The sequence below is a fragment of the Schistocerca piceifrons genome, chromosome 5 (genome assembly GCF_021461385.2).
Source record: "Schistocerca piceifrons isolate TAMUIC-IGC-003096 chromosome 5, iqSchPice1.1, whole genome shotgun sequence".
In the NCBI taxonomy this organism is placed as follows: Eukaryota; Metazoa; Arthropoda; class Insecta; order Orthoptera; family Acrididae; genus Schistocerca; species Schistocerca piceifrons.
Genome location: NC_060142.1, coordinates 359,849,375 through 359,872,753, shown reverse-complemented (window position 1 = coordinate 359,872,753; position 23,379 = coordinate 359,849,375). Strand labels below are relative to the sequence as shown.

At 38.1% G+C, this 23,379-nt stretch overlaps 1 protein-coding gene across 1 annotated transcript in view; it reads right to left on the bottom strand.

Annotated features, from left to right (window-relative positions):
- Positions 1-23,379, bottom strand: part of LOC124798989 (dynein axonemal heavy chain 10) — a 1,080,466-nt gene that overhangs the window by 494,583 nt on the left and 562,504 nt on the right. Inside the window, exon 29 of the mRNA XM_047262526.1 lies at positions 20,499-20,687. Within this exon, the coding sequence (XP_047118482.1) occupies positions 20,499-20,687 (189 nt within the window). The remainder of the gene's footprint in view (positions 1-20,498; positions 20,688-23,379) is intronic.

Sequence of the window (23,379 nt, the reverse complement as noted above, 5' to 3'; positions counted from 1 at the left end):
CAAGAATTTTGTATAGTGCTGGCAGAAGTGAGATTGGGTGGTAGTTGATGGCATCATCAAACCTATCCTCCTTTTATGCAATGGTTTAACAATAGCATATTTAAGTCTCTGTGGAAAAATGCCCTATTTCAGTGAGCTACCCGTACTACATATGTGGCTGAGAATCCTACTCATCTATTTTGAACAAGCTTTTAGTACTCTGTTGGTAGCGCCACCAACTCTGTGCAAGCTTTTACTTTTGAGTGAATTTATTACGTTCCTAATTTCAGTGGTAGAGGAGGGTTGAATTTCAGTTTTATCAAATTGCATAGGTGTTGCTAACTTCCATATTGAGCCGTGCATTTTCTAATGAACAGCTTGGGTCCTATTTTCTCTAAACACTTCAAAACATTATTAAAAATATTTTTTACTTCTGACTTTTTGTTGACAAATGTTTCACTCAGTTTGATAGAAATACGGTCTTTCTGTGCTCTCAGTTGCCCTGTTTCCCTCTTAACAACATTCTAAATTGTTTTAATTTTATTATCAGAGGTGCTAATCTCAGACATGTCCACCCCGATAGCTGAATGGTCAGCGTGACGGACTGCCATCCTAAGGGGCCCCGGTTCAATTCTCAGCTGGGTCGGGGATTTTCTCTGCTCAGGGACTGGGTGTTGTGTTGTCGTCATCATCATTACATCCCCATTTGGCACACAGGTCGCAGGATGTGGTGTCAAATGTAATAAGACCTACACCAAGGCGGCCTGACATGCCCCGTAAGAGCGCTCCTGGCCAATGACGCCAAACTCTCATTCCATTCCATTCCATCTCAGACATAATGCACATACTTTTGGACTTTCTAACAACTTTTCTTAACACAGTGCAATACTTTTTATAATGTTTGAGTGTTTCTGGATCATTACTTTTTCTAGAAATAAGATACATTTGCTTTTACTGTTTACAAGATATTTTTATGCATTTATTAAGCCATAGCTTTTTAGATGGTTTCTTACAATTATGTATCACTTTTTTCTTAGGAAAACTGTTTTCAAGTGTACTCACAAAGGCATCATGAAATCAGTTAAATTTTAAAATAGCATCAGGTTCCTTGTACAACTCATTCCGGTCTAAGTGTTGCAGGCTTTCCCAAAAATTTGCAATTGTTAAATTGTTCATTGAATGAATTACTTTGGAGGACTGTTTTGCATTACTATATGGAGCTATGTCATATAATGTAACTAACTGTGCATCATTATCAGAAAGACAATTCTTAACAGGAACAGTATTTATTTGATTAAATTTATTTTGGTCTACAAAAGCATTATCTATCAGTGTGCTACTTTCCTGTACTACCCAAGTATGAAAATCAATAACTGATGTCAAATTGAAAGAACCAAATAATAATTCAAGGTCATTCTTTCTATCAGGCTCTTTTGGAAAATTTGCAGTCAATCCCCATAAACAATACTTTGTTTCCCTCTGTTTGCCAGATAGCAAAACAAACAATCTAATTTTTCAGAAACAGATGAACATTTCCCCAAGGTGACCTACATACAGCTGCAATTATAAAAGTACTATTATTTAGGTTAAGCTCACAGACACATGCTTCTATATGTTAGTCTACAAAAATTTTTTTAGTTTCTAAATCTTCATACTTTGATAAATTTTAACATATATGGCAACTCTCCCTCTCTCCATAGTGTGTCTACTTAAATGTAATGAAGGCTTATATCCACCTACATTTGCGTTTTACATGTTTGTAAATATATGATGTTCAGACAGGCATGTACATCTATTCCAACCTCAGTTTCTAAATCTTCTAAACAAACAACAAGCTCATCTACTTTGTTTTTCAATCTCTTGAAATTCTGATGCAATATATTAAGATTATTTTTTGCTTTACATTTATGAGAGTCTTGTGATAAACTAACATTATTTTTCACTGTAGTTTTATGAGAATTTTGTGATATTTTTACCATCTCTAGTACTTGCCTGCCTGAACTTCTCATTAAGTTTAATTTCATTCAATGTTTAATTGTTGGACATTGATCTTAGCCTAAAAAAGTGGTACTCCCATGAGTTTCAGTGCGCCCCTCCCTCCCCCCAATAAAGATTTTGCTGTCATTTTAGCCAATTTACCCTGCTCTTTCCTATTGAGATGTAGACCACACCTTGTGAAGCACCACCTGCCAATAACTCCACCAGGAACCAATCCAATGCCTGACAAAGTAGCTGCCCGAAGATGCTGATCTAACTCCATACTGACCCTCCCGACAGAGCTGTTCAATTGAGGCCTGTCATACTGCATGAAAGCATGAAACAAGTTAAGCAACAAATTTGTATGGTTCATTGCAAATGCTATTTTTACCAGGTCACACTCAATATTGTAGTCCCGATCCCTATCTTTCCTGCTCCACTCACTATCACAACATGATCCTGCTTTGTAAAACACTTGCACAATGATCCGACATCCTCTATCACTAGGATCTTTCCATTTCATATCCCTGCAAAGTGTTAAATCCACAAATTTGTATGAGTTAACCAATTAAAACTGCGATTCTTTGATAGTATAGTCACAGGATACTCCTTTTTGTTTTGTTTTCTGAAATGCACAATTTTTGCATTTCTGAACATTTTTAGACAAGTTATCAAAATCTGCACCATTTTAAAATCTAATCAAGATCTGACTTAATATTTATGCAGCTTCTTTCACACACTACTTCACTAAAGATAACTGCATCATCTGCATGCATATTAATATTACCCACAAGCTCATTAACATAAAATATAAACAGCAGGTGTTTCAACACACTTCCCTGGGGCAAACCTGAGGTTACTTACAAATCTGTTTATGACTCTTCATCCAGAATAACTTGCTGTGTCCTCCCTACCTAAAAATTCTCAATCCAGTCATAAATTTTTCTTGATAACCAATATGACTGTCTTTTTTTGTAATAAAAGCATAGATGTAGTACTGAGTCCAATACCTTTCAGAAATCAGGAAATACAGCATTTACCCAAGTGTCTTTATCCAGAGTTTAAATTGAGGCAGTCCTCCTGGGTTTACCTTTGTAAGGGAGCATTTGAAAACAGAGTTAAGCATTTCTGTTTTTGATTTATTACCCTCAACTTCAGTCCCTGTCTCATCTGTAAGTGACTGGATGCAGACTTGAGTGCCACCAACAACCTTTACATAAGACCAGAATTTCTTTGGCTTTTGTGAAAGATCATTGGACACTATTCTATTACAGTGGTCACGAAGGCTTCATGCACTGCTCTCTTGACACTCAAATGTGTTTCATTTTCCATATCTCAATATATAGCACTATGCTTTGTTTTACACCTGTTCTGAAGTAGTCTCAGTTTCTTTAGAAGCTTCTTTACAGTGACTATCTATCATAGAGGGTCCCTGCCTTTATGAACTGTGCTACTGGGTGCATATCTATCCCGTGCATGGTCAACTACTTTCTCAAAGTTGATCCACCATCCCCCAACATGTTCCTGTCTTGCAGCAAAAGTTTGAAGATCCTCACTGAAATTTAAGACTACCAATTTTTTGTCTAGTTTATTGAACATATATATCTTCCTATTTATTTTAGTTGCCCTTTGGTAATCATTGCTGACACAACTGGCTCATGGTCATTGATATCAGTTTTGATGTGGACATCCACAAAGAGGTCAGGCCTGTTCGTTCAATTAGATCTAATATATTTCCATCATGAGTGGAGTTCTGACTTTCTGTTCTAAGTAGTCTTCAGACAACACATTTAGTCATGTTTCATAGAATGTCTTGTCACACCCAGCACTACAAAGCTGCAATTTTCCCAATTGATTGTTACATGATTAAAGTCTCCACTGATGATTACAGTATAATTTAGGAAGTTATGTACAAGCAAAAGGAGTTTTCAGTTACATCTGATTGTCAATAGAAGGATCCAGTTACAATTTTATGACCACTGCTGATATTGAGTCTTGTGAACACACTCTCACATGCAACTTAAATTTTGTATTTCAGTGGATTTGAGCTTCTTGTCTACTATAACAAGTACACCACACCTCCATTTCCCAGTATCCTGTCCTTTTGAAATACACTGAAATTTTCCACAAAGGTTTCACAGACATCAACTTCAGGCTCTAACCGCCTTTCTGTATGTAGTATTATGTGAGTTTCATTGCTTTTCAGGAGCACTTCAAACTCTGGCACTTCAGTGTGAATGGTTTGACAGTCAACTATTAGAATTTTAATACTCTCACCTGTGTGGGGCATTCCTTTGCATCTTGCTCTAACACTTCCAGGTCTCTTATAGCTGCCATTATCTGCACTCGATGCAGGTTGCTTAATCTAAAAAACCCTTTTATGTGACCCAGACACAGTCAGCCATCTTGTGCCAGGGCAAAAGCACCACAGGCACAAAGATGCAAGCTGGTGTCAGTGCCAAAATGACTCACTATTTGCACAAGTTCCACCAGCACTACAGGCGGCACTGAGGATGAAGATATCGACTTCACTTCGGCCACTTGCTGGCTGAATATGATCTGCCAATAACCGGATGACAATGGCCAGAAGCCTGCTCAGAAGGTAGAAGAGCAGCTCTTACCCACTTAGTTATAGATCATCGTCCAGGGCTGACTTAGACAGGGAACTCTTAGAAGGGAAAAGACAGTTGTCGTAAATTGCATTTGCTATGTAATGTGATGTTTACCTACAATTATTTGCACTTAGCCATTGAGGGTCTTTTCTGTGTTATGTTACATGCAGTGTTGCAGACTTCTCTATTAACTAGTCACAAAGATTAGTAAACCTTTTTAACTCAATTGTGTGACTTTCTTACTAATTTGTTGGTAGCTGTGTAATAGTGGCAGGGAGAAATTATCTTAGCAGTGTACTGCACCAGAAGCTATTCCACAAACTCAGCGCACCATAACAACAGTGGCAACTCAGCCTCCACAGCAGTAGCGCTGAGGCCTTTACAAAACTGGTGATGAGGGTTTACAAAGCCTTGGTAACAACATGTGTATGAGAATAGCTTTCACAATGGGGCTGCATTGTGGCTGGTGCAATGTTTTACAGAACAGTAAACAAATAACATTAAACTAAGCCTGCTGATAATCTTTTAATCTGCTGAGCTAAAAATATTAGTAATTCTGTTTAAGAACCGAAGCAGTTAGTATACAAAATGAGATTCTTATTAACACAGTAGAAAAATCTGAGGTAAAAATTACTAGTTTTCTAACTTTTTGGTGTTAAGTCACTGACAGAATTGAAGATGGCATTAACTTAAGATAAATGTTGAGAGCACACATTCCTGTTGAAAGGCAGAACCAGATGCAACACAATATCTAAGTTATAATATGTGCTGCAGTAACTAAATCAGAAATGCATGACAATGGTACCATAAAATGAGGTAACTTAACAACAGTTTTATAGGGTTTTAATTCCTTTATTTTTTTTTTCTCAATATTCTCAATACGTACCAGGCCAATACACTAAGACATTATCTGTATATAATGTTGACCTTCATGTTTCCAAATATGGAAACAGTACACCCCAGATTTCCTCATAGCAGTGATTAGTATATCATCTTTGTCTTCCATCTTACTTATCTGTTCTGGTTAAAGCTCACCCTCATAATTCAACAGGATCAGTTCCACAGACATATTTTGACTCACCGTTAAAATCAGTGAAGTCATCATTTAGGGTTATGCCGTCTCCACTGACTTGTAATGATATAACAGTGCTATGACCAACGCCACTGCTGCTGCTGCTGCTGCTGCTGCTGCTACTACTGGCACTTTTTGGTATCTCCGGTGCTGGTACAAGTTTTTGAGTTCGAGTACCATGCACCATGGTCGGTGCTGGGATGATGCTTCAGCTTCAAGTTCTTCTACCAAAACACTCTTCCCTTTGGGGACTCTCAGACCCTTTCTTCTTACAGTTTTGTGATTTCCTTTGTTTGCTTCACATTTTTTGCAATTTGTAGTTAGAAACTATCCCAATGAGGGAAGAAACAGATGAAACCAGCCTTTTTGATGGCAAAATTCTGAAAACCACTTGTCTGTGAGTAGGATAAATTTGTGTCACATGAAATCTGGCAGTCAATTTGAATGGACCAGTGTGCGAACAAACGATTCCAAAAGTTTCTTCAGCAGTGTGGGAAACAGTTGAGAGGGGAACAGGTGTCACCAATGTCCAATGGCAGTCTCCTTCCAGTCTTTACACACTTTTCTCAAAGCAACTTTCATTGGGCGAAAATATGCCACATCCAGTGGCTGCAGGAGATGTGCTAGGAATTTTATGTTGTTTTCCTGTCATAGCTTTAGTACTTCTAATTAAATCTGGGAACTAATTTTGTCCTTCCTGGTGCTTCGAAACAGGCAACATTAATAATGCAAACCAGTCCTCAAAGGTGTGTCCATAAAACAAAAGTGACTTGGTTTGATGGTTATGGGCTTTGGAGGAACCTTTTTCAGCTCATGTTGTTCACATTTCCTCTGTTTTGTAGTTTATATATGGTCGCACAATATCCCCCGTTACATTTTCGCACACGATTATTGATGTTCATACCTCATAAGAATTTTGCATATTCTCAGGGTACTTACTCCCCCTCCCATGTAATAATTTTTCCAGGACCAGGATTTTCAACAAGATTGTGCCCAATTCTCTGGTTTAACACTGATTTGTGTTGTTACATAGATCCTTCTGTCTTAATCCTTTCGTAGTTGGTTGTTTCTAAACCTCACTTTCTTCTTCCCACAGTTGTCCAAACAGGACTTGACAATATACTGAAAGTCAACTGCTTCAACACAAAATCCATAATTCAATACAGCAATGATGTGAGCCACAAACTGCAACTCATTCTCACTTGTAAAAGGAACAGGAGCTCTACCAATAGGACTTACATTTCTTTGGCTCTTCAACTGTAGTGTGTCTTTTGAAATTCAAAATTCTGATGCTGTTTGGTGAATAATGAAAGTTTTACTTCTTATTGTTTGCAAGGCTCCATGCATGCTTTCCTCTGTATGATTCTCTGATAGCTGTTTTCCAAGAGCACAATTTCTGGGCATGCCTGGACAGCTGAGATACTAAAAAAGTAGACAAATACTAATTATAACAATATGTGTTAACTTTGGGACTGTTCCAAAGTTAACTCACTCAGTGGTGACTTTTTACAATTTTGAGGTTATACAGTACTTTATACAAGTTAAAAATTCTACAATAAAAGTAAAAAGGTGTGAGAAGACATAATTCTCAAAACAAATCCCTGTCAATAATGTAAAATGCACAGTTTTCTCTTGGCATGTTAAAGTTTTTGGAAAACAAACAACCTCAAAAAGTTGGCCAAAAAACAAATACAATCTACTTGTCTACATCTACATCTATATAGACATTCCACAAGCCAGCATACGGTACATGGTGAAAGGTACTCTGTACCACTACTAGGCATATGCTTTGCTTTCCTGCTCCACTCACAAATAGAGCAAGGGTAGAATGACTGTCTATATGTCTCTGTATGAGCCCTAATTTCTCGTATCTTAGTGGTCCTTATGTGCAACATACACTCCTGGAAATTGAAATAAGAACACAGTGAATTCATTGCCCCAGGAAGGGGAAACTTTATTGACACATTCCTGGGGTCAGATACATCACATGATCACACTGACAGAACCACAGGCACATAGACACAGGCAACAGAGCATGCACAATGTCGGCACTAGTACAGTGTATATCCACCTTTCGCAGCAATGCAGGCTGCTATTCTCCCATGGAGACGATCGTAGAGATGCTGGATGTAGTCCTGTGGAACGGCTTGCCATGCCATTTCCACCTGGCGCCTCAGTTGGACCAGCGTTCGTGCTGGACGTGCAGACCGCGTGAGACGACGCTTCATCCAGTCCCAAACATGCTCAATGGGGGACAGATCCGGAGATCTTGCTGGCCAGGGTAGTTGACTTACACCTTCTAGAGCACGTAGGGTGGCATGGGATACATGCGGACGTGCATTGTCCTGTTGGAACAGCAAGTTCCCTTGCCGGTCTAGGAATGGTAGAACGATGGGTTCGATGACGGTTTGGATGTACCGTGCACTATTCAGTGTCCCCTCGACGATCACCAGTGGTGTACGGCCAGTGTAGGAGATCGCTCCCCACACCATGATGCCGGGTGTTGGCCCTGTGTGCCTCGGTCATATGCAGTCCTGATTGTGGCGCTCACCTGCACGGGGCCAAACATTCATACGACCATCATTGGCACCAAGGCAGAAGCGACTCTCATCACTGAAGACGACACGTCTCCATTCGTCCCTCCATTCACGCCTGTCGCGACACCACTGGAGGCGGGCTGCACGATGTTGGGGCGTGAGCGGAAGACGGCCTTACGGTGTGCGGGACCATAGCCCAGCTTCATGGAGACGGTTGCAAATGGTCCTCGCCGATACCCCAGGAGCAACAGTGTCCCTAATTTGCTGGGAAGTCGTGGTGCGGTCCCCTACGGCACTGCGTAGGATCCTACGGTCTTGGCGTGCATCCGTGCGTCGCTGCGGTCCGGTCCCAGGTCGACGGGCATGTGCACCTTCCGCCGACCACTGGCGACAACATCGATGTACTGTGGAGACCTCACACCCCACGTGTTGAGCAATTCGGCGGTACGTCCACCCGGCCTCCCGCATGCCCACTATACGCCCTCGCTCAAAGTCCGTCAACTGCACATACGGTTCACGTCCACGCTGTCGCGGCATGCTACCAGTGTTAAAGACTGCGATGGAGCTCCGTATGCCACGGCAAACTGGCTGACACTGACGGCGGCGGTGCACAAATGCTGCGCAGCTAGCACCATTCGACGGCCAACACCGCGGTTCCTGGTGTGTCCGCTGTGCCGTGCGTGTGATCATTGCTTGTACAGCCCTCTCGCAGTGTCCGGAGCAAGTATGGTGGGTCTGACACACCGGTGTCAATGTGTTCTTTTTTCCATTTCCAGGAGTGTATGTTGGCAGCAGTAGAATCATTCAGCAGTCAGCTTTAAATGCCGATTCTCTAAATTTTCTCAACAGTGTTTCTCAAAAAGAATATCACCTTCTCTTGAGGGCAACCCATTTGTGGTCCCAAAGCATATCTGTACGTGTTGCTCAAACCTACTGGTAACCAATCTGCAGCCTGTCTCTGAATTGCTTCGACATCTTCCTTCAAGCTGACCTGGTATGTAACCCAAACACTTGAGCAGTACTCCAGAACAGGTTGCACCATTGTCCTACATATGATCTCCTTTACAGCTGAACCACTCTTTCCTAAAATTCTCCCATAAACCAAAGTCCACCATTTTCCTTCCCTACCACAGTTCACATGCTCATTCCATCTCATTTCACTTTGAAGTCATATGCCCAGATATTTACGTGACTTGATTGTGTCAAGCAGGACACTAGTAATACTGGATATGAACATTACAGGTTTGTTCTTCCTACTCAGCTGTATTAACTTTCATTTTTCAACATTTAGGGCTAGCTGCCATTCACCATACCAACTTGAAATTTTGTCAAAGTCATCTTGCAACTTCCTACAGTCACTCAACTTCAACACCTTACTCTCCAGCATGGCATCATCAGCAAACAATTGCAGATGGCTGCCCATCCTGCCAGCCAAATCATGTATGTACATAGAGAACAACTGCGGTATCACTTCCTTGGGGCACTCCCTTGTCTCCGATGAACACTTGCCTTCAAGAACAACATACTGGGTTCTATTATTTAAGAAGCCTTCAGGCCCCTCACATATTTCTGAACTTATTCCATATACTCATACCTTCATTAACAGCCTGTAGTGAGGTACCGTGTAAAATGCTTTCCGGAAATATGGAATCTGGCTGTTGTCCTTCATCCATAGTTAGCAATAATCACATGAGAAATGGGTAAGCAGAGTTTTGCATGTGCGATGCCTTCTACAACCATGCTGATTTGTGGGAATAAGCTTCTCAGTCTCAATGAAGTTTATTATTTTCAAACTGAAAATAGATTCAAGGCTTCTGCAATGAACAGATGTTAGGGACATTGGTCTGTGATTTTTTGGGTATGTTCTTTTAGTCTTTTTATATACTGGACTCACCTGAGCATTTCTCCAGTCACTTGGGATTTTGTGCTGAGTGAGAGATTCACAATAAATGCAAGCTAGGTAAGGTGACAATGCAGTAGAGTACACTTTGTAAAATTTACTTGCTTTCAAATCTTTCAGTTGTTTCTTTACTTCACGGATGCTTATTACCATGTCATCCATATGGGAGTCTGTCCAGTGATCAAATGATGGTATGTTTGTAACATTCGCCTATGTGAACGATTTCTTGGACATGAAATTTAAAACTTTGTCTTTTGTTTTGCTGTTTTAAAATGGCACACCAGACTGGTCAGCAAGGGATGAATGGAAGCCTTAGTCCTGCTTAGCTATTTTACATAAGACCAGAATTTTCTCTGGTTCACTGCCAGATCTTTTACTAATTTGTGATAGTGGTAGTTGAATACTTTGTGCATAGATCTTTTGGCAGACACACAAATCTTTACTAACCTTAGCTTGTTGTCTTTTGTGCATTCTCTTTTGACCAAAGTTGCAACAGCCTCTCCTTCCTCAGCATCTGCTGCATTTTGTTATTAGACCATGGAGGGTTTTTTCCATCCTTTATCCACTTACTAGGCATATAACTCTCCACACCACAATTTACAATCTGCTTAAACTTCGCCCATAATTCTTCTATCATCCATCTTACTGTAACTATGTGATGAAAATAACTGCTTATCTGCTCTGTCTATTAGAATCACTTTCCTAGCCTTTTTGACTGATTTATTAGCTTTTGTAATCATAATTGCTGTAACAACACCATGATTGCTAATCCCTGTTTCTATACTGACATTCCAGTATATCTTTAGCTTTAAGGTCTAAGATATTTCCATATGTGTTGGCTGCTGAGCTAACTGCTCAAGACAGCTTTTAGAAAAAGTGTTCAGAAGTATTTTTCATGACTATCTGTACCCCGTGCATTGAATCCATAGACATAACAGTCTATACTCAGACAACAGTGGTGTGATAGCTTCCAAATGTAGGCACCAGATTGCACCAGATTTTTTTGTTGGCTTCACGATACTATGCGGAAGAAACTATAAGCTGGCATGCACACTCCCTGGTTCTGATTGGCAGCAGTTGGCAGTATTCAGCAGCAGAGATTTTGTCACATAGCAATTTGCAAACATTCATCGTCAATTGTGCAGTGTACCATTAGTCAGTGCTGATTGCATTGTTGTGTGCTTTGTTGCAGACTTGTGCTGTTACTGTCTGTGTCAGTTGTGACTTGTTTTGAAAATTAGTGATAATGTAGTTCCTGGCCCATCACAGCGGTTACTTTCTACTCCATTGTGGAAAAGGAAGCTAGTTACCAGGAGCTCATATATGCTCAAAATGCAGCCTTCTGTTGCCTTTACTGCATATTTACAGTACTTGGAGTTCATTCCCCCACATCCCACATCTACCCACACCATAACCTATTGGCTCTCCTCACTCCCCACAATCCTCACTCGCTAGATGCCAAATTACAGTTCACAGTTAGTAGCAGTTACTGTTTGCCACTTCCAAATAAGGATAATTTTTGTTTAATTCAAAAGCTGAAAATTACATACTGTCCTAAAGCTACACACCCTGTCCCAAAGTTATCCTCTTTTATGATAACCTCTGAAAATGTTCATTCACACTGGTATCTACTGAAATTCAGGGTGAACTATTCTTTGACAGTAACATTAAATCACTGATGCTGATGTACTATGAAACAAGTTATCCACAACACTCTTAACTTACAAAAATTTTCAAAATGCTTTTGTAAATGTCAGAAAATTTTCAAAAACAAACTACTGCTTTTGTAATTGTAAAGTGAAATTAGGGAATAATTGTTTTTGGATGAGGATAGGCTACTTTTATCAAAAATTTCTAAATGAGCATAATTTAAACTTAGGTCTATAACAAATGATTATAGTAAGAGTTTATCGTGCCACTCACAAATGTACAAAATTCCACACCTGATACAAATGAGTACTGACACAATCAGTGAAAAATGATGAACAGTAAAATATTAGAATCTAAAATTTTGACTTCCCACAAGTATGTGGCACATATGGCGTCACACAAAGGAAAATTCAGAATTCAGGTTTTATACATAAATGAATGCACAAATTGCATGGATTTTTTGATTGGGTTATTCTGTGGCAACTTCTAAAATGACATACCAATGACAAGAACTATAGTGTCAGTTTATCTCAGTGAAAATTGTGCTGCACCAAAAAAGCAAATCTTCTACTTGGAATAGGTAAAAATGCAGTGAAAATTTATATATGTCCAAGGAGGTTACAGCAAGCAAATACAACTTTTTGCACTGAGCCTTAGCTGGGCTATGTGACAAGATTCAAATAGCCCTCTTTTGTAACATAAAAATTTCATGTAATTGACTTATTAATTTTACCTCACTAAACTATTCCATAATCTATAAGAAACTGGCAGTAACCAATGTCAATAAGCCATTCTAGCACCATCTGAGGCACAAAATTTAGAAATAATTCTCAGAACAAAAGTTCCAGAACTGAGTCTCTGGGAGAGTTAAGTTATATGGTCTTTCTTTCCAGTTGATCAACATACATTTCTAAAAGCTTTGTGCATGATACTGAAGTGAGTTGTAGCTGAGTCAACAACTTCATGAGTGAACTGTTACCCTAGTAATTTCCCTAATAACTTTTACCTTTATTACCTTCTTATATGGCTTCCTTTCTTGAATTTTCTTGAAGTTGTGGTCCTGGTACACAGTGCCACCAACTGTAACCCTGTGACTTCTTTTCTTTCTGTGAAGGGTCAAACAGCTGGAAGACAGCTAATCAGTATTTAAACTACTAAATGACACAACATTTTAAAGAACTCTTCTGTGTTTGGTTGTTCTATGTAACAATTACAACACTGGGTGTACAGCCCTCTTTTAAATCAGGACAGCATTCTGAAGTGAATCACAGAACAGAACAAATGCGAATGTAATGACATTTCTCTTCAGCATCTTTCAACTCTTTCTGGGCTTGTGATTATAGGCACTGACTCTTGTTCTCTGCTTTCCAAAATGTCACCAAGCCATGATGCCAAAGCATAAGCTACCCCTTCACAGCAGGTGGAGACATTAAATTGGTGTTACGCCTTGGTGACATGTCTCACTCCAACTCTGCTCAACTGTCGAACTACGGCATGCTCAGTATGATGTCCTCTCCACCCTGACTAACTAAATAATGTTTTTATACACAGTCATCTTTTATTTGGTTGTGAGGAAGAGGTGAAACATGTATTTATAGATGAACAATATGTTCCACCACAATACCTTCTTTAACTCATTCAATAAAGTACCAGTTGGAGATCTTAGTTCTTATCCATCTTTCCAAATTGATTATAATTTGTTTTCTTCACATTAAGGTTCAGCCGGTTGGCAATGGATCAAGACTCCTAAGACTTGAGTCTTAATCAGCTGTTATGGACAAAGATTCATTAACATCACTGACTATTACACTAGTGTCATCTACAAACAACATGATCTTAGCTGCAGTTTCTGAGGTAAATAAAGAACAGGAGGGGGCACACAACACTCAGCAGTACCCTAATTCAACATTCTCTGCATCAATATTAATCTAATTTTGAGGTCAGAATGAGCTGATGTGATCCACTATGCAAATAAGGTTGAAAACACTTGTTTTCAACCCCTTTTATCCTCATTGCTGCCAACATATATATAAAAGAATTTAATGACTAACAGTACTGAAAGCTTTAGAAATATCTAAATTAACTTCTACAACACTTCTCTTATTACACACATTTGTAATTATTTCATCTGATTCTGATTTACTGCCTGACAGTCTATCATTTCTAAGTAGTTTTGCCTTTGCAATAACCTGTTGATATATTTTCTTATAAATCTTTATGTATTCTTTAAACTGGGGATCTGTGGATCTTTTCATTTGAGAACTGAGCATTTTTAAACACCTACATGAAATCTTAACGCCAGAAAGTAGCCCACAAATTAGATTTAGAGATTCAGCATGAATGGACCCTGGTCAATTCATTGAGAAAACATATTTCAAAATTGGACATGAATATTGAAGAGAAAGCATCATAAGCATTGTTAGTAAATGATTGTGAAAGCACTTCTAACTAGGATTTGTTACTTAGACTGTCAACAAAACTACTATAACTTTCTGCAGGAAAATTTCTTCTGTAAGAAAGAAGCACATACCTTTTTTTCACAGGTATGGGAGGAATTTTAAGAATAAGGGTATTCTGATCAGATAGCCCTCAGTCAGTATTAATAATATTTCTGTCTCTGTGATGTCCACATTTGAAAATATGTTTCCAATAAGACTTTCCATTCCCTTTGTATTCTTGTGGTGCTGTTTACAAGAGGCAACATGCTGAAGCTGTGCAATTCATTAAGAAACAGCTACTTGATGAAGAGTCATTCACAAGATTTATGTCAAAGACCTCACAGTAAGCTATAGCATCTTTTTTAGTGAACATAATGTCCAGCAGAGACTATGATTTATTAATGAAGGTGTCCGTGTCCCCACTAGGTGGTCTATATGTGGCTATAATTATTATGTTACCCAGCTTCCCATGCACTTGAACAGCAACAGCTTCAAAATGCTTTTCAATATTCAATGCATCTGCCTCGTACTTCTTTTTATATTTCACACTGGATTTAAGAAAAATAAAAACTCCACAACTTTTGGCATCCTTCCTACTGTAATAGAACAAATAAATAGGGAACAAGAAAAGATAGGAATTTTGTTTGTACATTTTCATCTGATTTTTTTTTTGTTATGATTTATTTTTCCCTTTCACACTGTTTTGTATTAGAGAAAACAGCAGCCACAAGTAGACATCTTGAATAAAACCACTTGGGCTGCTCTGGTAACTAATTCATTTAATGACCAGTCTCACAGCCTAGAGGCCACATCATGATGTTAGGTCTGTTAAATTAGAAAAGGCATCCACTACAATTATGGTCAAATTGTAGTTACAATCGGTAGTGCGAAATAGAGCAAATTACTAACACAGGGAATAATGACATTAAAGTTGCAACATGAATGGATCCGAACATTTTTTGTCTATGAATAAATGATGCAATCACTGGATTGTCAGGTAAGCAGAAAGTAAAGGTCCACCATTCCTCAGGCCTGCTTAAAAACACTTTTTCTAATTTAACAGATGTAACCCAATGACATGGTTTCCAGGCTATAAACTGGTCATCAAGTGAATTACTTACAGGAGCAGCCTAGCAATTATTATTGATGATAGATTTCCTTTGTAACAGTATGATTGCTTCAGTGCTAATACAGTGGCATAAATAATGGTACACATGAATGTGTGCTCTAAATACTGAGGCTATTTTTGGAGAAAACATCTGAACAAACACTTTCAGATTTTTTGTTTCAGATCAGAGTTCTACAGTCTATTGATCTTCTTATTTTTCTTCTTCTTACTGACAGGATAGCATGTTTCCTTGAATGGTAAGTATATTCCTTGAGTGAAAAATACATTCCAAGCTAATAAAATGTGTGTTCAGTTTATTTATCCACCAGAGAAGAAGTTACATACATGGACTGGAATATAAATCTGACAAATAATAGAAAGCATCCAAGCCAGAGCCTGTGTATCACCAATTATGGTGTAAAAACATATATCTCTTTCATAAATGTCCTGCTCTGCACAGAAATTGAACATATTTGTTTCTTCAATAAATAGTGTCAATGAAATTGTATTTTTTTTTCTTCTCTTTATGGTTTGCACCATAGGCATAACTGCAGCAGTCCACTTTAGTGTAATTTCATGAGTGTAATGGCAATAATACAGTCCACACATTTGACAAAATTCATATTCCCACAGACAACTGAGTGAGTTTAAAAGGGGTCAGATTGTGGCCTTGCAAGTGGCGGGATGGTCCTTTCAGAGAATTGCCACACAAGATGGACATGCTATATCAGTTGTGCAATGATGCTGGTATCAGTGGTCATGTGAGCATTCTTACACATATAGATGAGGTTCTGAACATCCACACGGCACAGATGCCCAACAGGCTTCTCATATTGTAAGACTAGCAGTGGTAGATCATTTAGCTACTAACCGGTTATTGGCAGTGGGACTACGGGGATGCATATCTCTTGCCCGTCTGCCACTCAAACCATGGTGGCAAAGACATGCAATGCTTGACAGGTGCTGTCAGAGGATCACTGGGGAGATGGAATGGCATGCTGTGGTCTTCAGCGATGAAAGTACATTCTGCCTGCTTGCATATAATGACTGTCCGCACATTCGACATAGACCAGGTGAGTGCTGTCTCATAATGTGCATTCATCCAAGACACACTGGCCCCCACTCCAGGCCTTGTGGTCTGCTGTGTGATAAGCTACAACTCTTATTCACCTTTGGTGTTTGTGGAGGGGATGCTAATCAGCACACAGTTTGTGAAAAATGTCGTTAAGACTTGTTCTTTCGCCATCTTGCAACAGGAAGGTGATGTGTTGTTTCAACAGGATAATGCTCACAGACATACTGCCCATTAAACTCAACATGCTCTACAAGATACGCTGCAACTTCCCTAGCCAGCATGGTCTATGGACTTGTCTCCAATCAAGCATGTGGGGATATGTTGGGACGAGAAGTGACTCGTGTATCTTGTCAACCAACAACACTTTCAGAACAGGACAAACAGGTGTTATGTAACATATCCCAGGAAAGTATTTGCCATATGTGCAATCAAATGGATGTCAGAGTCAGCACCTACACTGTCAACCACAGAGGATACATGATGTACTAATATGAATGTTTCAGCATGGATCGATATCTGGTACCTCAGAATAGCTTGTGCTACTGATTTGTAAATGTAATCATTTCAAGTATTCCACTTGCACTGTTGCAACAATAAATCTTGAGTGAACTGGAAACTCCTAAAAGGGCATACTAATTCTTTTCTGGCTTTTAGGTATGGCACTTATCAAAAGAGTAAGTTTTTTTAAGAGGTCAATAAAGACCATTCAGGCATTAACCATTAGGTAGAATTCTTATAACACACTTCTACATCCTGTAAATGTGATCCTTGTAAGCTGAGTTTCCCGAATGAATGATTCAGTATCTCATTAGCAAACAGAAATACGCAGAATAAACAAGTTCCTTCAGTCTTAAATCACCCACAGCAGTAATCAAGCATACTGCAAATGTGGCTGAACTAAGGTGTGTAATTAATTAACAACATCACGTATTTCAATGCCTGAGAGATCTAGTTTATAGTTTCTCGAGTTGTATTAGAAGTACTGAACTGAGCCCTGTCGAATTTAAGTGATAATCCATTTGCCTTGAATCTTCAGCTGACATTTTCAAACATATTTCTAGCTGGCCATTTAGTTAGAGGACTGGTACTACTTTTATCCCTATTATGGTATCATCTCTGAAAAGGCCAAAATGTGGTTCTTCCAGAGACTGGAAGTGGAAAATCATTAATGTATATCAGCCTTCTGTCACTAAATTATAAATTGCCACTCACTCATTTCAGTTAGACTCCTTGAAGTCTTCGTACATTATTGACCTATTTTGCAATAATTATGAATCATACTATCTGCAAACTTGTAGGGAAGCAGCCTACTCACGCCGTATAAAATTCACATCAGTCTTTCCATTGCGTGCCAGCCTAGTCCGCTGTAACTAGCTCTGACGTCATAAATGTTGCGCAATACTTTAAAAATCAAGTAAATAACCTGAAACGTTTCTAGCATGTCAGGAGTAATACTAAATCAATATGTGTTGAATGTCAGTTCAATAACTTTAACCATTTTCGAAATTTGGACTTTTTCTGTAAAAATCATTGGCGCAACAGAAAAGAGCTAGAAACTTAAAAATTTGTATTTAGATTCCTTTTGCATAATAATTTAGTAGAAACAGTATTCTGGATCTCACAAATTAAAATTTTAGTTGAAATTCATGATTTTCTGGTTTTTGTCTTAAAAATTAAGGAAGCAAGATAGATTAAGTAGGCGAATAAATAAGGCTAGGATGTTTAAATTTAAGTAGAAGGGAGATCCGCTATAACCCATAAAGATGTGAGAAGTTTCAACTGAATAACTATAAAACTATAGCGACAGCGTATCTCCAAAGGGCAAGTTCAGAGCTCGTCTACTGCGTGTAGTGTAATTAAATTAATTCTCTCGCCCAAAATATTTGACTTAGCCACGTCAGACTTTTATTATGATTACTTACCTGTGTGCTGATTGCACATTTAAATTGAGAGCTTCATCGGCCATCAGCAAAGGAAGCAATGATTTGTTGAATAACTTCAAGTGGTGCATTACTAGCCCAGCGGCTAGTCGGGAGAGCGGATTTAATCAGGTGTTCCCTTAGCCGTCCACACCGCGGCTTTATATATAAGAACGCTGCGTGAGGAAATAAGGCCCCAGTTCTCTCCAGAAGCTGAATAGCACGCCACCTGTGTCGGGAGTCGCGCCGCGTCGGTATCATTGCTATAAACAGCCTCAGATGCTGTAACAAGTTACTCGGGATACGCATAACCATGAAATGATTTTCAAGTGAAGTGTTAATTCTGGGATGACTTTAATGATCTATCTTCAGTTAGCGTATGTCGTATTTTCATGTGCCACCGCGGGACAGACATTCTACCATTATTTAGCGTGGTGTTTGATGACCATTATCATCAAATTATGGTGAGCATTCACTTAAACATTTAATCTGAACAGTTATAGTTGCATCAGTGCATTAGACTCTGAACTGCTCTGTTAATTGGATTGTGTGGATTCTTTTTGGTCTGTGACTTTCAGAATATAGTGAACATTTTAGAGAAAATGGTTTTTGATTATGAATCCCAGACAATCTCCTAATTCCTCAGAGCTATAAGCTGTAGCTATAAGCGTATTTCTCAGATGAAGTGGGCACTAGGAATTCTAATTACAGGCTTCACGTTTTGCTAATCACTTTCTGGTTGCCAAGATTGTAGTTAGAGAGCCAGTGTTGACAACGGCAAACAACAACACAGCATTAAATAAATAATAGGAACATTTTAAATAAACAATTAATTCCACCCGCCGCCCCACAAACTGGTCACCATCAGTGTGACCAGCAACAATAAACACATATAAAGTGAAATTAACTCCAATAGTGTTAATGTCAATTATTTAAAAACTGTTTAAGTACCTAGCAGTAATCTACTAGACATTAATTAAGGATGACATGATGCAATCCAATGTTAGTTATGTCATATATTTTATGTGATCTTACCAAAATTTTTGAGAATACTGTTATTAATGAGATGGATTGGTAATTCGTTACCCCTTCTATGTGAAATGGTTTTTCCACAGCAGATTTAACTCTGCCAGTTAAAGTATCAGTGAGAAATGATTTATTACATGTATAACACAATACAATATTACACACCTCATTATGAAAATGGGAAATTACTACTCACCATAAAGTGGACAAGCTGAGTCAGAGTCACAGGCAGGCATAATAAAGAGACTGGTAAACAAGTAAACTTTCAGCCAAAAGTAAATCTTTTGAATTAGACAACATACACATGCACATCGCAAATGCAACTCATATGTACATGACCACTGTCTCTGGCTGCATGTCTGCAACTCAGCATCTCCACTATATGGTGAGTAGCAATTTATTCATTTCATAATGTTGTCATTAGTCCATCCTGGATTTTCCATTGTATAATATCACACAGTTATTTATCTATACAGCCAACAACAAATGTTTCAAAATTCTGTTGACTTTATATCCTTCTCATTTAAAACTGCCACATAATTACTGGTAATCGACAAACCTAATCCCATTAAGAGTAAATAATGATGGGGGATATTTAATAAACAGAAAATTTAATTGTAGTGAGTTAATGAAATATAATTTCTCACTGAGTACTAAACAATCAAACCAGTCTCTGGACTGAAGATCACAACAACAACAATACAGAATGTAGTGGAAATGATATCAAACTTATGACACTGTTTCACTTAGCATTAAGGTATCACATTTACATAAAACTACTTGAGAAAAATACCAGAATCCAGCAATGGTATGGTCATTTGAACATTTAACACATTTATATATCTAGAACAGATGGTCTATCACTGTAAATAAATACATTTTATCTGTATCTGCTTCAATCTCAAACAACCAAATATAATGTCAGTCTACAGAAATTATAAGCTCCTCTCTTCTTATCCCTGGATGCTTGCATTAACAGCAATAAAATACCATCCTTACTTTCTTCATCTTGGGAAGGTATTTTCCAATACTCCAGAAACATATCTTAATATATTTATATCAAATGGAAGAGGTAAGTAACAAAAATTTTTGCCATTAGTGTCATCAATAAATAGTGAGCATTCCAATCATTTGGTACTGTAACTGTGGTTATATAGACAAACATTGCAACAGTTTTTTAAGAGACAAAATCTGGCATAACATACCTCATCACAGATTAATCTGTCACAGATCACTCTCTGGAACTCATTTCTCCAGACTCTCACAAATAACTCTGGAGATTTGAAGTAACTTGCAGATGTCAAGCAGAGACCGGCACATATTCGAGAAAGGTCACGCAAATTGAAGATATAGTGGAACTTAGATGGCGTTGGTGGCAGTTTAACAATTATTACCTGAAATATGAGGAAAGTTTGGTGAAGTACAATTTTGAATTCTGTAATGGAACTGGTCAGTGAATCTATTCTTACCACAAACTAGAACATGTAATGCAAACAAACAATACAAAGACTCAATCTGTACAAATACTCAGAGCACCCAATACACTTGGACACCCAGATTACCCAATAAACAAAAATAACTAAAAAATCACATAAATTCTGGTTTTCTTTGTTATGGTTAAATATGTAACACAAACTTGTTTTATTTAGGTACAAATATACTAAAATGTGTAGCAAGAAAAAATTTTGAAATGTGAAATGCTGTGTTCACTTTAGTTTTGAGATAAACTTTAGAAATGATTCAAACCTATCCTTATAACTGTCTGATGGAATTGGATAAATAAAAACATCTACTCACTAAGCAGAGGTAGGAGAATACACATATAACAAAAGGTTTCATGTATGCAAGCTTTTGGAGGCAGAGGCTCTTTCTTCTGGAAGAAGGGTTGAAAGGGAAAGACGGAGGACTGCAGAGGTTTAGGTAAAGTGGTAGACTTCAAACTGCAACAACATTCCCAACTCCAGCTCAAAAAGCTATCCCACCTTCTCTAAACAATCTTAACAGCATGTTTCTCTTGCTGTCCCTCTGCAACTCCTTAAATCAGCTACACCATCAACTATTACTTCTCTCCTGCCAACCTCTACCCCTTTTTCTAAATCTCTCCAGTCCTTTACCTTCAACCATTCTGCCAGAAGAAGGAGCCTTTAGCTCCGAAAGCTTGGATATGTAAAACATTTCTTTATATGTGTGTTTTCCTGCCACAGATCGGTGAGTAGATTTTTTATCCATGCAATTACATTACGTTGTCAAAAATTGTTAATTTTTGTTTTATTACAACTGTTTGAATAAATATCAAATACTAATTTGAAGACTTATGAAATATAAATCCCATAAAATATTACTTACTTACAAATTTCATCTTTCTTCGTGAATACTTTTAGTCACTTCATATTAGGGTTAGTTTTCAACAGGAATGAATGTGGTTGTGTTTATTGTAAAAGCATGGACTAGCTTGCCGAGCACCTCAGCCGACACACATTCCCACCTATCTGCATTCCCTATCCCTGTCCTCCACACTCACTAATTTTATGTTTCCATGAGAGAAAGATATCATTTATCCCATACTGAGGGTTGTGGCTTCACTGCCCATGATTGTAAAAGAGGATTCCTTATTTTGTGAGGGGAGAAGCACTCACTGTCAACGGCTACAAGATTTTGGAGTTGATGTGTCAGTACCTTGTGGATCACAGTTGTAATATAATCTAATCATTCCTGTATGATTTCATATTGTTCAAATACAGCAATCTGGCTGTACCATACCAATTAACCTAGACAAGAATTGATTTCAGAGACTTCCTCAATGGTATTGCATATATGTGAGCTTAATTCGGAACAGGAAGTTGTATAAACTGTTCTCAATGCACTCTTCACAGTAATTCTCCTTGAAAACCTGTGCTTTCAGCAATATCTGTCATTTTTTACCTCAGGAAAGTAACTGACTGTTGAAAAAGTAATGAAATCATATATATGTGAGTGTGCCCACCACAATTAAGTATTACATTGAGACCTATGAAATGTCTCTCAAAGTATCTTTGTTTCCTATTGACATATGTATAACACAAGACATTTTCTGTGCAGTGTCCTTGTGACAAGTACCCACTTCCATCCACTCCTGAGTGTGAATCCCAATCTTTTAAACTTATTGACATACATTCTAATTTCCTTTGGAGGATGCTACAGGACAGTCATAGCCTCAAAGTACCAGGCATTTATAACATTTCCTAAATTTGACAGTCTATCAAAACCATTTTCCAGCACTGTACTAAACATCAGTGGTACATCAATTAGAAAAATCTAGAAAAATATGCTGCTGCCAAACACAGTCTTATGAATAAAATCTAAAACCATATTTTAGCAGACATGGATTGTGGCACATACTTCAAGCTAATGGGAGTCAATAATCAAAGAGGTTCTGGAAATCAGACTGTGAATCAACAACTTAAAACAGAAATATAAGATTAACAATCAGAAGTGCACTGAAGCAAGTGCTTGACATTGACATACTGCACACGATTATGTCTCATAATATACATCATCATGAAAACAAAGATATTGCAAATGAAATTTCATCAGTGGTGCTGTGTAATCTCTGGTCGTAGTGGGTATAACTACATAATTTACATTTGTATGATTCCAGTACTTCTATGACAGTCAGGTGCTTTCCTGAAGAAAGCAATGATGAATACTGCAAAAGTCTCAGATTTTCATAGAGAATAAATGCAACAAGTGCACTGAGAAATTTGCAACTAGTCCACATTATCTGCTTTGGTGCTCTCAGTAGCTGACACTTCTTCTCTTGATTATTGTAACAGGCTGAAAACTGTCAATGACAAAAAGGATAGTTCCAGTGATGTAGCATACAAGTATTTAATGTTCGGAATCAATAGCTTTTACTTACATCTGTGACTGTTGTGTATCTAAACTGGGATACAAAAAAGACTGTATTTTTTTAACTGTTTGTCTCTCTCTTTCTCATGATTTATAGGAAGATAAACCTAACAAGATTATATAGCATGTAGTATAGAATCAATGTTATCTCAGTAATTTCAATTTTTTTAATGTTATTTTATTAATAGTTTTCTTTTA